This window comes from Pholcus phalangioides, unplaced genomic scaffold, assembly GCF_987345545.1.
Source record: "Pholcus phalangioides strain wild (caught in Gottingen) unplaced genomic scaffold, Ppha-v1.0 ptg000011l_1, whole genome shotgun sequence".
Classification (NCBI taxonomy): Eukaryota; Metazoa; Arthropoda; class Arachnida; order Araneae; family Pholcidae; genus Pholcus; species Pholcus phalangioides.
Window position 1 is genome coordinate 15,498,353 of NW_028301604.1, and position 14,047 is coordinate 15,512,399.

The following is a 14,047-nucleotide window of genomic DNA, read 5'->3' on the forward strand; positions in this document are numbered from 1 at the left end:
ATAGCAATCTTTTTTCCTTCACTTCAGGGAGAAAAGTTGAGTGAAGTATCGAGAAAAAATGCATTTGAATCGAGATTACTGAGAAACAAAATATTCTGAATTCTTCGAATCAACACAAAAGAACTCATTCCGAGTCTTTCAAACTTGGGGGATTAAAAACCACTGTGTTTTTCTGGTATTTTAGAAAATTTTGTGCCATAATTGGTAATTTAGCCGTAATTTGGCGGCAGTTTGGCGATAATTGGCGCTGTCCCGTATTTTCCCGTATTGGCGAACCGAATGTCCCGTATTTTTGCCGAGAAAATATGGCCACCCTATTTACACACACTGCATTAATTTCTTTATTTTTTTCAAAAAATTCTTTTGCTTGATGAACTCTCAAAATTTCCCACTTGGACAAATTTTGGCCAATTTTTCCACTCCCACAAGTTATCCCATCACTGAATGAGGGGGATTGCAACGCAAGTTCATCATATCTACAGAAAAAATTTTCAAGAATGCAGATTCTGCGCCCTGGTTGGTCGAAACGAAGGTTGCCGGAGTACTGGCTGCTTGGCTAGTTTCTCTTTGCTTTACTAGTTTCTCTTTTCATTCTGTGCGTCATTCTTTACATATTTATCACGTTTTTTCCCTTTTTCGATATTTTTATCCTTTAAATTATAATCTTATGCTTAATTTTATTGATTTAACAAAAGGCTCTTCTCTGGGCCAAATGTGTATTTTTCTCGGTATTTTTCTTTCCTTCTCAATAAGTGATTTTTTGTGAATTTAATGCTTTTTCCCTCCTTTTTGAGTTAAATACATTGTGTTCTAGTCTATCCTTTTCAAAAAAAAACAAAAAAACTATGAATAATACGAATTTTATATATAGAATTCTTCAATGGAATATCCTAAGCATCAATTCCAAATCAACCTTCATCAGAAATTTTTGTTTAAACTATAATATTTTTTATGTTTACAGGAGACTTTTCTGGAACGGAGGACCATTTTTTCCTTGCTGGTTTTCAGATATTCAAGAATGATCGACTTCTCCCGGGTGGTGGTCTAGTGACAGCGGTGAATTCATCGCTTTCTTCATCTTTGATATGGAAAGTTTCTGAGCCTTTTTTGAAATTATGATTGTTTAGATTTTTCTATGTTTGTTTAATTTTTATCGCCCTTCAGGTGTCTTCAACATTACTCCTGTCGACAATATTTTCTCGTAGGAAATTTGATCATAATCGGAGATTCCATTAGTCATAATCATAACTGGGGTGTACATTTTGCATCTCCTACAGGTACTATGTTATTCAATTGGTATCTTAATAATAACCTATGTCTTGTTCCTCCTTTTTGCCCACCTTTTATACCAAGGATTCACAATCTTATATTGACTTATGTTTCTGTAGCCGACTTATGTTTCTGTAGCTCAGGTCTATATAGATATATTACTTGGTCACCCTGTGACCATAGGCGGAGATAGACTTGGAAGTCTGGCGGGGGGCACGATGATGATGCCAATTAACATATACATATATATATTAGATCAGTCAACTCCACCTTTGACGCATGCTCCCCCGTATCTCCGCCCATGCCTGTGACTCCTTATTCAATAATGGTCATTTGCCAATTAAAATTGCCGTTTCTCTGAATAGACAATTCATATCTCAGGAATACCGTTATGTCAGTCGTAATGGCAGGTCTCCCTTTCATTCCGGTTACAAACAATTTCGACAATATTTATAATCACGTTGTTTCCATTGTCAGTTCAGCTAGGTATTCTGTTTATCGGAGAAAACAATCTTGGCTTAAGTTGGATAAAAAAGGGCGTATTGCTCTTATCCAAAAAAAGTGCTTTCCGTATATTTCGCCGTTCGCCCTCTCAGGACAACTAGATTAAAAGCTTAGCTGCTGTTTTTCGTCGCCACCTTCGCATTCTAAGATGAAGACTCTGGCTCAAGAACTTCACCCTTTTACTCAGCCTCCAGTTCTTTTTTCTATTTTGCGTTGACACCGTAATATTGTGGCGAAAACATGGAATAACTCGTGGTACATTTTCATGATTGCTCGTAATAGCTATGTTGATCAGTGATCTTCTTGTACAGATCCAATTTTTAAAATCTAACCACTTTTCTTCATCTAGTTTGTCTTACGCCAAAACTGTTTATGGTCCTCCTCGTGAGTTCCAGGATTACATGGATGCACCGTTCACTTCCGCGGAAATTCGTAGAATCACATGTTCTGGTCGTTCAACGACCCCTGGTCCGGATGGTGTTCCATTGAAGGTATATGAACTTTTTCCAAATAAGGAGATTGAACTTTTGAATGCTTTCAACACTCTTTGGTTGGTCTTCATCGCTGGTGCCGCCGGCCTTTAAAGAAAGACGTATCATATTTATTCCCAAGTCAGGAAAGTCGACAACTGATCCGAAGAACTTCCGTCCTCTGACGCTTATAAACACTATTAGTAAAATCTTTGAGAGAATCATTCTTTTTAGGATCACTTGGATTGCATTACGCTTTGAGCTCTTTCCAAAAAACTATTATGGTTTTCGTACGAAAACCGGGGCCGAAGTTTGTATTAAAGACAAGGTGTTCCCCATTTCATATGGCCTCCAAAAGGGCTACACTAGCTACATTATCGCTCTGGATTTAAAAAGCTGCCTATGATTCTGTGAAGCATGATCTGCTCATTTTTAAATTAACCCGCTTGGGCTTCGATGGAAAATTTTTAAGTTGACTATTTAATTATCTCTCGAACCGCAAACATGTTATTTATAGGAAGGGTTCCAGATCTAGAGCTTTTGCTCCTAACTGTGGCCTTTTACAAGAATCTACTCTTTCACCCGTTCTCTTCACATTGTTCACATTAGATATTATCTCATATATTGCTCCGGACATCAATTTCTTTATTTATGCAGATGACATTTTTCTCCAAATGAATGCGTTAGATGGGAAGTATGCTGAATCCGGTCGATGAATATACCATGCCTAATATTCTCAGATGGGCTGAAGATAGTGGCCTGTGCATTTTTCTACATAAATCTAGATTTTCTATTTTCTCACGAAAACGTCCTCCACTTTCCTTTTTTCAGCGTTAATGATGAATACATTCCGTTCGATCCGTTTGAAAGTTCTGAGTGTTTATCTGGATTGCACCCTCACCTGGCAAAAACAATTATTATTTCTGCGTTCTAAGGGCGCTTTATCTTTCAACATTTGTTGTTCCATCTCTCACTCCTCAAGAAATGTTTCTTGTAAATTTCTCAAACCTGCGCTCATAAGCATTATTGGAGGTACCATCGGTTATGGGGCAGTTGCTTGGTTTAATGCAGCCAAATCTTCATTCACCAAGATCAACACCATCTATAACTCCTAAATGAGATATATTTTAGGGTTCCTATTTCAACTTGCATCGATAAACTCACAACCATTCTCGCCTTACCCTCTTTTCAGGATTCTATTCTCTTCAGAATTGGTTTATCTTGCATTTCTGCCACCGCCTCTACCACGCAGTGTTCAATTGACATCAAGGGCGTAGCGGGGGAGGGGGGAATTGGGGGTCTGCCCCCCTCCCTCGAAATGTGAGGAAATGACCGAAGAAAGGGGAAAAGATGGACAAATCTATTGTTCTGTGACTTTGTTCCCCCCCCGAAATGAAAGTGCCCCCCCCCCCCGAACGAAATTTCTGGCTATGCCCCTAATTGACATCATCATCATCGTGCCCCCAGACTTCCAAGTCTATCTCCACCTATCGCTCCAAGAAGAGGCAATTCTATCTGTCTTCATAGCTTAGTTGGCAGAGGACTCGTCCGGCAAACGAGAGACCGGGGTTCGAGTTTCCGCGAGGGCAGAGGTGAATTTTCCTTTCCTGAAACATCGATATCTCTTCACTCAGCCAGTTTTCCGTATTTGTAGTTTAACATTAGACTATAAGCCATTTTAAAGAGTATCGTTGTAGAGGGATTTATCATTATACCAAGTATCGTTGTAACAAGATTTCACTGTATTCACGATAAATTCCCCTTCAATGGCGTTGATGGGGTCAAAGTAGACACATTGAGGTCATCAACGTCTATCGGCGCATTGTAACCGCCCATGTCAGAGCCACATTTAGCTGTTGGTATTTAGGAGTAGAAGTTGTCCAAAATTTACAACGCATTCGGATTCAAATAAACACGACGTTGTTTTGAATCAGCTCAAGGTAAATCAACCGTGATCAAAATATTTGATGTCAATAGGGCATTGATCTTTTATTTCGAATGACGTGAAAAAACCAAATTGACTAATATTCTACTTAATTACAAGGAATATTAAACGAATAAATCGAAGGATAGACGTAAGCTTTGTTTCTGAACTAAGTAAAAATGTATACATCTGTAGTAATAATATTTAAAACTGAATAATGACAGGCGTTATTTTATTACTTGTGTCGCAACAATTGAGATTTTTAAAATTTAAAATCAGTTGTAGAAAATTTACATTCTTTACCTCGTGTGCTTTAAAAATTTAAAGCGATCAAAATTTGACAGGTTGCCCAACCCATTTCAAAACATAACATACTTTGCTCAAAGATGGTTAAAATTTATCAAAACTTTTCATAGTTCCTTTTTTTTATGTATTTGCTTTAACTCTAAGCACAGGTTTGTAAGATATATGTTTTTATGTCAAGTTGAATAGGTTGCCAAAGTTAATGCACGGACCCTGATAGATATTTTAAATACAGTAGACTCTCGCTAATCCGGCACGTATCGGACCAATGTTCACCGGATTATCGAAATCGCCAGATTACTGGAAGTCAATTGAAAATGCCCATTTAAATGACAAACTCCTGAGCACAGACAGCGTTACATGCTTTACCTATTCAGTGTTCAAAAAAAAAAGAAACCTACCTAAAAAACGCCGGATTATCGAGAGTTTACTGTGCATTGATACCTTAGCTAACGAAGATTTTTTTATGATTTTTCTGCCACATCTAACAAAACTTTTTTATATAGATGCATGCACTAACATAAAACAGTCACGTCGTGAGCTGAATTTTAGCTCCAATCAGCATCAAAATTACTGTCACTCAAGCCTGATCAACTTGTGTCCACTTTGGAATCTTTTCCCAGATGTACCTTCACTTCTCTATCTGAAGTTTTTTGAACCATTTCATATAAAACGGCTTTTCTCTATGGTCCGTGACGATGGCATAGGTGGTCTGCAGGCAGACTTGATAAAATTATTTATTCGTTATTTATATTAGTAATATCTATATGCAGGGCCGCAACTAGATGTTTGGTCACCTGGCGCAAGTACGCATTTTGGCGCCCCCCTTGTAATGTTGAAGGAGAGTTTTGAGAATGAAATTTGCGCCTCCTCTGATTCAGTGCCCTAGTTGTGGCCCTGTCCATATGGGCTCAAATAAAAAAATTATACTTTCATACTTAGGTTAACTATACATCATTGAGAAGAATGCAGGAAATTGTGATCCTAAATAAATTTGCAAAAATTACAATTCATTGCTTTAAATGCAATTTGCTAATTACTACTAAAATTGCTGGAGACATGGAAATGAAGGACTGCTACAAATCGCAGAAACAAAAATGTTTTCACGAAAGAAATATTCAAATGATCTGATGACCATATTTCATTGAGAAAAATAAAATTCCATCAATTGGGATCTTGAGTAATAATCCGTAAAATACGGGACATCGCCAATTGTCATGTAAAACATTGTCAAAAGTAGACTCAATCACCAATCGTAATTAAATTTCCAAAATAATTGAGGACAAAATATTAAACCTGACAAATATGTGAGATGAATGTTATTTATAATTTTTTCCATAATTATCGTAATATAATTTGTATTATGAAAACGCAGTGTGTATTCAGGTCTTTAGTAAATATTACAAATTCAAATAAATATCATTGAAAAAATGGGACAAATGTGTATCAAAATAAAAAATTTAAATTATAGGAATATCCCGTATTGCAGGACACACAAGTAGTCCGTCAAATTGTTTTGGAAATTTTCATGGTCATTGTTTTCTGAAAGGTTGAGAAAAACTGATATATAAAAAAAGATTCAGATAATAGAAAATGCAAGGTGCCTATGTTCTCGGAGTAAATGTTCTTTAAATGTTCTTATGTTCAGCATCAAACTGAACAGTTTGGACATTCTTTGAGCTTATTTTCCATCTACATGCACACCTACCAACTAGACTGGGTTGTGTTAACACCAGCTTTAGTCTAATTGGTGCTGGTTGAGTATAGGCCTATATAATGTAAAATTAAAACATCTTGAGTATCCCGTCTTCTGGTAAATTCTCACTTATGCAATTTTAAAGCTGTGTGTTTCAGCCATCGATCAATTTTTTATATCACTCCTTAGTGTCTCAAAAAAATTATCTTCAACTTTTAGGCAGCACCTTTAAGGAATTAAATGTTTTTCTATAGAAACCTGTAGGAAATCTAGTTTTGGCTAACAAGTGTGATTCCAGAATGAATTATCTTCGTTAGCCAAGGTATCACTCTCTCATTACACGGATTAACTCAGTCAAGTAATATACATTAAACATATATTATGTGCAGTAAAACTGCCTTTATTCACAATAAAGAGGGCTAAACCTATTTCAGGTAAGCTTAAACGTCTCCGTAGGGCAAAAAATTATGGGCTTTGAAGCAAGTAAAAGTTTAAAAATTGTAGAAATTTGCTTGTTTATTCATACAGTTTTACATAAGTCTGAAAAAATTTAGAGCAAAACAATGTTCACTAAGGTTCTTTGGTCACTAATCTCTCATGTACCCTCTCAACCCATGTATATACATCTTTGAATTTGAATGTGTAAAAAATTATTACATTCCAGTTACAAGAAGTTTTACTGCATCTACAAAAACTATTTGTTTTCTAAAAATATTTATTATGAATTTGAAAGTTTCATGAACCAGGACTTGACTGATTGCAAAATAACCTAGGTGCCAGAAAAATATTTTAGGCATGAACCCCTACATTCAGCAGCAGGGCTCCCAGTCTTCTATAGTAAATTTAATTGTGTGAAAAATAAAAAAAAAATTATGAAAATATCATCCTGGGGCAAAGCCCTGTCAATCCTACCCTCGTGGGGAGCCATGGTTTTAGGAGTCAAAAATTTTTTTTCTTTTGAAAAACTGGTCCGAAACTAATGTTTGTTTACATTTTTCCTGGACGTCGCCCCCCTTCCTTGTTTGTAGATGCATTGATGTGAATTCCAAAAATTTTGTGTTGTCCTGATTCCAAGTTAGTAACCACCAGGGCTTGACAAATTGAAAAAACATTTAGGCTCCAGCCAAATTTCTTAGTAGCCAAGCAGGGTTTTTGCTCAAGAAACATGGTCCTAATTCTGATTTTTTTCCTACTCTTCCAGAACTTCATTACTTCTTCCATGTTAAAAGATGTAATGTAATGAAATCAGAAAATTTTGTCATCTTTGCTCCTTAGATTCCAATTTAGCAATCACATATATATATCACCAATATATATTTTCTAGTTGCCATGGGAATCTGGCACTTTCAACCCCTGGTAACCACATATACAAAATTTTTGGCACCAATATCGCCACTGTGGTGGTCAAGTGGTCATAATGACAGATTGGGATTTGAAGGATTTGGGTTTGAAATACACCGTCGCCGCAGTGCTAGTCAGCTGAAGTTCTCACCTCTTTTCTGTGATTCCCAACTTTGAGGTGTGAATGCGAGCCAATCTACCCATTAAAAAGTCTCACCACAGAAAGCAACAGGCCTGCAATGGTAAAATTATTCAATTATTACACTTCGCTCATAGTTTGAAAATTTGATAGTAGATGACAGCATTATAACAAGCATTACACATAAACAACCTTCACGTTAGGTTCACAACAGATATGCCTACACATGTTCCAGCATAGACAGAGTCTTTTTCGACCACCTGCTTATATCTCTTTGTTGAGACAGAGCGGTAGGCCATGATTTGGTTAGGAGGAGGTAATGCCAATTCTGTAATTACTGGTTCCAGGGGTTTGTCAAGCCCTGCCATAACTAATTAATTATTTTTTATTTAAAGTGAATAAACAGTGTTGTTTCAATTGAAAAACTATGTTTTCATGCATGGTGAGGACCAGAATGCCAGATCATGCATGTCTGAGTTCAGTTCAGGTTAGGTCTTTAAAGGGTTAATTTGGTGATTCTCTTCATCTTGACTATACTATGTACATAAACAGCAACAGAATGGATATAAAGGTAGACATATATGCTAGTTACAATTAAAGTATGAGGGCCATAACTTTCAAATCTTTATATGTATATCTTCCAGAATACTTTTCATATTGCATACTCTAATGCCATGTGTATATCCCACAGTAGAGAAAATGAAATGTAATCTTTGCATTTTTCTAAGAGATCTGTGCGATCGATTCAGAGAATTGCTAGGGTTGGTACGTCCATGCTCAAACCAGGATTGGAACCCACAGCTGGGAACTATCATACCAACCACTGGACTGCCAGGTGATAAACATTTTTAAAAAATCAGTAGCCTATATAGCACTGTTTGACAAATCTAAGCCACCTGGTTGCCCTTGCAACTAAAAAACATGGTATTAGCTCTACAAATGCATGATTATTAAATTAAAATCTCAGGATAACACAAAATTTTCAGAATTTTTATATCAACATATCTTCCTGAATATAGAAAGTTCTCCTCCTAATCAGATCATGGCCCATCGCTATGTCTCAATGAAGAGATATAAGCAGGTGGTCGAAGAAGACATGGGCCTTGCTGAAGCTGTTAGTGTAGGCCTATGTGTTATGAACATTACGTGAAGTTTATTTCTGTATAATGCTTGTTATAGTGCTCCCATCTATATTTCAAACTATGAGTGAAGTGTAATGATTGAATATTTGTACTGTTGTAGGCCTGTTGCTCTCTGTAGCAAGACTTTTTAATGGAGAGATCAGCTTGCATTCTTGCCTCAAAGTTGGGAATCACACAAAACCAATTTCAGTCGACCACCACTGTGGAAATGGTGGGATTTGAACCCGAATCCTCGCAATGCAAGTTTGTCACTATGACCACTCGACCACCACATCGTCAGTCACCAAGTCCTGGAAAAGTTGGAGAAAATATATATACAGTAAAACCTCGTTAATTCGTCACCCTAATATGTCGTCACTCTGGTTAAGTTGTCATTTTTCTTCAGACCCTTCCAGCTTTCATAGACAACAATGTTGTTAAACCCTCGTTTACTCGTCGCTAATTTCGGTTAACTCGTCACTATGAAAAAATTTGAGACAGAGGAACAGATTGTTTTTTAATGGCAACCCACTAGAAAAAAGATTGTTAAAAGCATTGCCATATGGTTAAAAGTCACCATAAAAGCCTATGTACCAAAACGGACAGTTTAAGTAAAGAAAGTTATGCTGGGGGTAGGGGGGGGGGAAGGAGAATTCATTTTCCGACTATGGTTTTTGAAACGTAAGGGACTGTTCGAGCTAGACCTGATTTCTGTATGGACTCCCACTAATCCAGGTCTTCAAATTTAAACGAAATATATTTGTTGAAAAACCAGACATTCTTTCCAAACTTGGTCTTTTAATGTTTACTTCTCCTTGACCAGCCAACCCCCCCCCCCACCCACTTAAAGTCAAAAGTGGATCCTGTGTTCGAGATTACCTTGTGGTTGTATCATGAACTACTGACTATTGATGAAGAATTAAAGCCGGATTTTCGTAGGAGTAGAACTTTTGCGCCGTGTGCAGCGTGAAAACGCTGATTGGGTTAAAAACTTGAAATTTAGGTCTTTTTTTTTACCAATCAGCATTTTTACGCTGCACGCTGTAGAAACCTTCTTCTAGGAAAACCTGGCTTGAAACACTAAAATTAAATTTCATATATATGTAAAATTTATGTGCGATAGTTCTGTTGTGAAGAAAAGCTAACTGTTCTAACAGTTGCTATGAATAGTCTAAAATAATAATTACTAGTATAGATCAATGTGTACCAGCACATTTTACCATAATAAGTTAAGTGATAAGAGATCAGAAAAGGTAAAAAATATTTCTATTATTTTTTCTTTCTCTATCTATGAATTTTATTAATATTGTAATTTTGATTCATATTTTAATAAATTTTATATTAGTTTAAGTTTATACGATTTTCACAATATTGCACATTGAAATTGACTGCACTTCGCTTAAGCCGTCATAATTTTTCGATAACATGAGGTGACGACTTATTGAGGGTTTACTGTATATATATATTTTTAGAGATGTGAGGTATTCTCGGAGAACAAGAATATTCTGAGAATATTCTCCTGAATGCAAAAATTGGAGAATAATCGAGAATATTCATTTTTCTTTTAAATAATTTTAATTTTTTTGCTAATTATGTTTATATTGTGAAATATAATTTTCATTGCCTGTGAAATATTTACAACAAAACAATTTTTTGTATAATCACCCCCAATTGCAACTTTTAGTTCGAGAATATTCTCACTCTCCAGGTCATGATGAGGGGTTTTAAAAGTTTGGTTATAAATATTTTAGAGACCTTTAGATTAAAACCTTAAAAAATTATTTTAAAATTAGATAAATTTTCAGAAATAAGATACAGAACTGTTGTTTTCTTCAATGCACACACTTAAATTCTGTATTACTCACATTTCTTTAAAAGTTGTGTAATTCAGCCCTGTTGGTTTAATTTTCTTGCTTTCAAACTTCAATATTCCCATCTTGACGGGAAGAGAGACAGGGACAGAGATTTTCTCTCAAAGGACTACTATTATAAATTACCAGAGATTTCTTATCAAAAATAATTATTATTTTCAAGTTATTTATCAAGATTATTATAATACATGTTATTACGTATATTCTTGATAATACTCTCTGGAAAGATGTCGGGAACTGAAGAACATTCTAATCGAGGAGAATATTCTCTGGAAGGATTATTATTAATAACTTCAGAATAATTATTTTCTATAAGAATATTCCCCAGTAATTTATGAAATTAGTCCTTCCAGAGAATATTCTCAAGGATATTATATGTAACTATATATTATAAATAACAGGAGAATATTCTCATCAAGAACTTATAAGAATATTCTCAAGTTATTTATAATAGTAGTCCCACCAGAGAATATTCTTGAATTTTCTCCTTGATGAGAATATTCTCCAAAAGATTTTATTCTCGAGAATTTTACATCTCTATATATTTTGTACCATTTGTAAAAGAAATATGCTTTTGGCTCATATGAAATTTGACTGGCTCCTATTTTTTATTTATTTTTTCAATTGTCAAGTCGTGGTGTATGGTTGTATTTGCAGATTTTTACTATTTTTCCATTTATATATATATAACTCTTTTGGAAAGAGGTAAGTGTGGATGGGTAAAAATGGAATGAAATATCAGTGAGACATATGCAAATACAAGGCCACAACAGGGAAAATGCCCAACGAAGTGGCTGAGAAAAAAATGCCCATAAAAAATATGAATGTCGTCATATATTTCTAATATACAGTAACCCAATAATTTACACTTGTTTCCAGGGAAGAATTGTAAAAGATAAATAAAAATTAAATTGTTTGATTAAAATTTTTCATCTTGTTGCAGAAAAAAAAAAATATATATATTTGCAGGCCTAAAAATTGCTGTTGTTCAAAATGCAGACGTTGAAATTATTTTTTACGTTGATAGAATGAACACTTCCAAGCCTGGAACCTGCTGTAGAAGGAATCTAATCTTGTAGCAAGAGTAATGCTGTTCTAAATTTATAATAAAATTTTGCTATAGTGGCTTCCCTGTACTTCCAAAGTCTGCACATGCCTCCCATTATCCTACATATATTAACATATTACTCAAAGAACTTATGATACAGTAATGTTAAAATTTGGAAGTTCTTGCTAAAAAAACTTAATTGTACAGAAGAAGCAGTATAAATTATGAATTCAACAAAATCAACGTTGATCAGTATTATTAGTCACTAGTGCCATCTTAACATATGGGCCTACCTGGGCCTCACAAAAGTGTGAACTGGCTGAAATTTTTGAGAATTTTCCAGGTAAGGGCCTCAGAAAAATCACTTGGCCGGGGGCCCATGTTGCTCTTAAGACGACCCTGTTAGACACTCATAGCTTATAAACTCATTAACCATTTTTTTAGAGTAAAGGTACACTGCATAGTAATTTTTTAGCGTCAGTATGATCATTTAGTATTTCATATAATGTTTTGTTTTTCATTTATGTAGAATGCCTACTGAGAGCAGCAGTAGTAGCAGTACAAGTAGTGGCCATGGTGAGTGTTTCATATTATGTGTCAATGAGACATATAACTTGAAAAGATAGTGCTGCAGCTATCTCAAATCTGTTCATTTTGATCATTTTTGTTGCACCACAGTCATATTCTGCACACAAGGTGTGGAACCCCTCTGTGTGGGACTACTCCCTGCAGTAGCAATCCTTCTATGTGGTCATGTTGTTGCTGTCTCTGTAGTACCCCAGGGTCAGGAGGTTTTCTGACAGACTAATTGGGTATCAAATTTGCAACACCTCTAAACATCCTTTGGTACCTTGTGCGAGTATCTTATTGACCTGGACTACTGCGCTCTTCCAAATTTTTTCATACACTGATAATATAAAAAGCTTTCCCGGGCAAAGGACTTTTATCAATGTCATAAAATGGGAATAGGTTGCAAATCAAAGTTACCCAGAACTTGCTTGAAATGTATTTTCTCCATTTAGTTTTTCATTGAAAAACAGTGCCTCCTCACACAATAAGGGTCCAGAAATTAGTTGACCAGATGAGTGTTTTTGTAAAAACCACATGTACAAAGCTTTATCAACTTTATCGTCGAAAGATATTTTCATAGATTTTTGTTCTAAGCTTCCTTGCTCACGTTCAAGTGCCGTTAGAAAATTTATAATGGAATCTCCATTCTTTTTTTAATTTCTGGTATCGTAGACCTTCCTACACCATACTCCAATGTTAATTTTGTTCCTGCTTCACCATTTTTAAGCCTCTTCAATATCTTTGCTTTTTCCCCTAATGAAAGAACAATCCTTTTTTCGCTTCCCAGACATCTTATTTTCACCTTAGTTCTAAATGAAATGAACCAGACTGTAACAGATCATGAGTACAGTAATCAACTTTTCCAAGAAACCTGTCACTCAATGGAAAGTTCCTCTGCGAAGCAGTACCGTCTTAACTCATGGGCCTACCTGGGCACCTCAAGCAAAGAGGGCTTCAGAAAAATGAGACTTAGTTGAATTTTTCGAGAATTTGGAGGTAGGGCCTCAGAAAAAATATTTGGCCTGGGAGCCCATGATGCTCTTAAGACGGCACAGCTGCTAAGAGGACAAAGGAAGAGCCCACTGCAGGGGGGGGGGAGAGGTAAGCTAAACAGGAATTCTGTTGTCTTGACCTTGATTTCACCTCTTTTTTCCAAGACCTTATTCTCTTATTACTGCTCCCACAACGATACACTGATCAGGGGAATGTTTTTGATTTTGTGTGCTAAATCTAAAAAAAAACTTGAGGGAGAGATAGGGTGTTCGGATAATTGGACAGTTCGGTTAATCGGCGCTCTGCTGTAACACCACCCAAAAAAAATATGGCTGTTATCAATTAAGAACAGATAGCTTCCAATTGTACTTAACATGCGTATCTAAATTTTGTATATACAGGGTGAAGACTTCAGTTCATTTCAGTTCAAATAACTTGTAAACTGAGTTATAGAAACATACTTTCAATTTTAAAAAATATTCAAATAACATGCCATTTCAGATTTCTCCAGGTATCATATATGTACATTGATGCCAATTCTTTTTATTACCTCTTTCACTCTTCCCCCCCCCCAATTAACTTTCAGTTAAAAAGATGTTGTCTTGTCTCTATTGAAAAAAAAAATTCATGACTCTAACTACAATATTAGCCGAGATATTTTAATTCAAAACTCGCTGAAAATGAGGAAAAGAAGAATAGTATAGAACAAGCTTGTTCCTTAATATGTGCTGCTGCATCCTGATCTGAAATTTTGTATCTCGGTACATATATGGTCCCTAGTAAAATAAATTACATATC

At 35.6% G+C, this 14,047-nt stretch overlaps 1 protein-coding gene across 3 annotated transcripts in view; it reads left to right on the top strand.

Moving 5' to 3' along the window:
* The first annotated feature begins 3,962 nt into the window (after positions 1-3,962).
* Positions 3,963-14,047, top strand: part of vari (MAGUK p55 subfamily member vari) — a 41,611-nt gene continuing 31,526 nt past the window's right edge. Inside the window, exons 1-2 of one of the 3 annotated variants that reach the window (XM_089239119.1) lie at positions 3,963-4,183; positions 12,216-12,262. In XM_089239119.1, the coding sequence (XP_089095245.1) occupies positions 12,217-12,262 (46 nt within the window). In that variant the 5' untranslated portion in view covers positions 3,963-4,183; position 12,216. Of the gene's footprint in view, positions 4,319-8,389; positions 8,482-12,215; positions 12,263-14,047 lie in introns of those variants that run through there. The other 2 variants (XM_089239118.1, XM_089239116.1) reach the window with 2 other exon arrangements.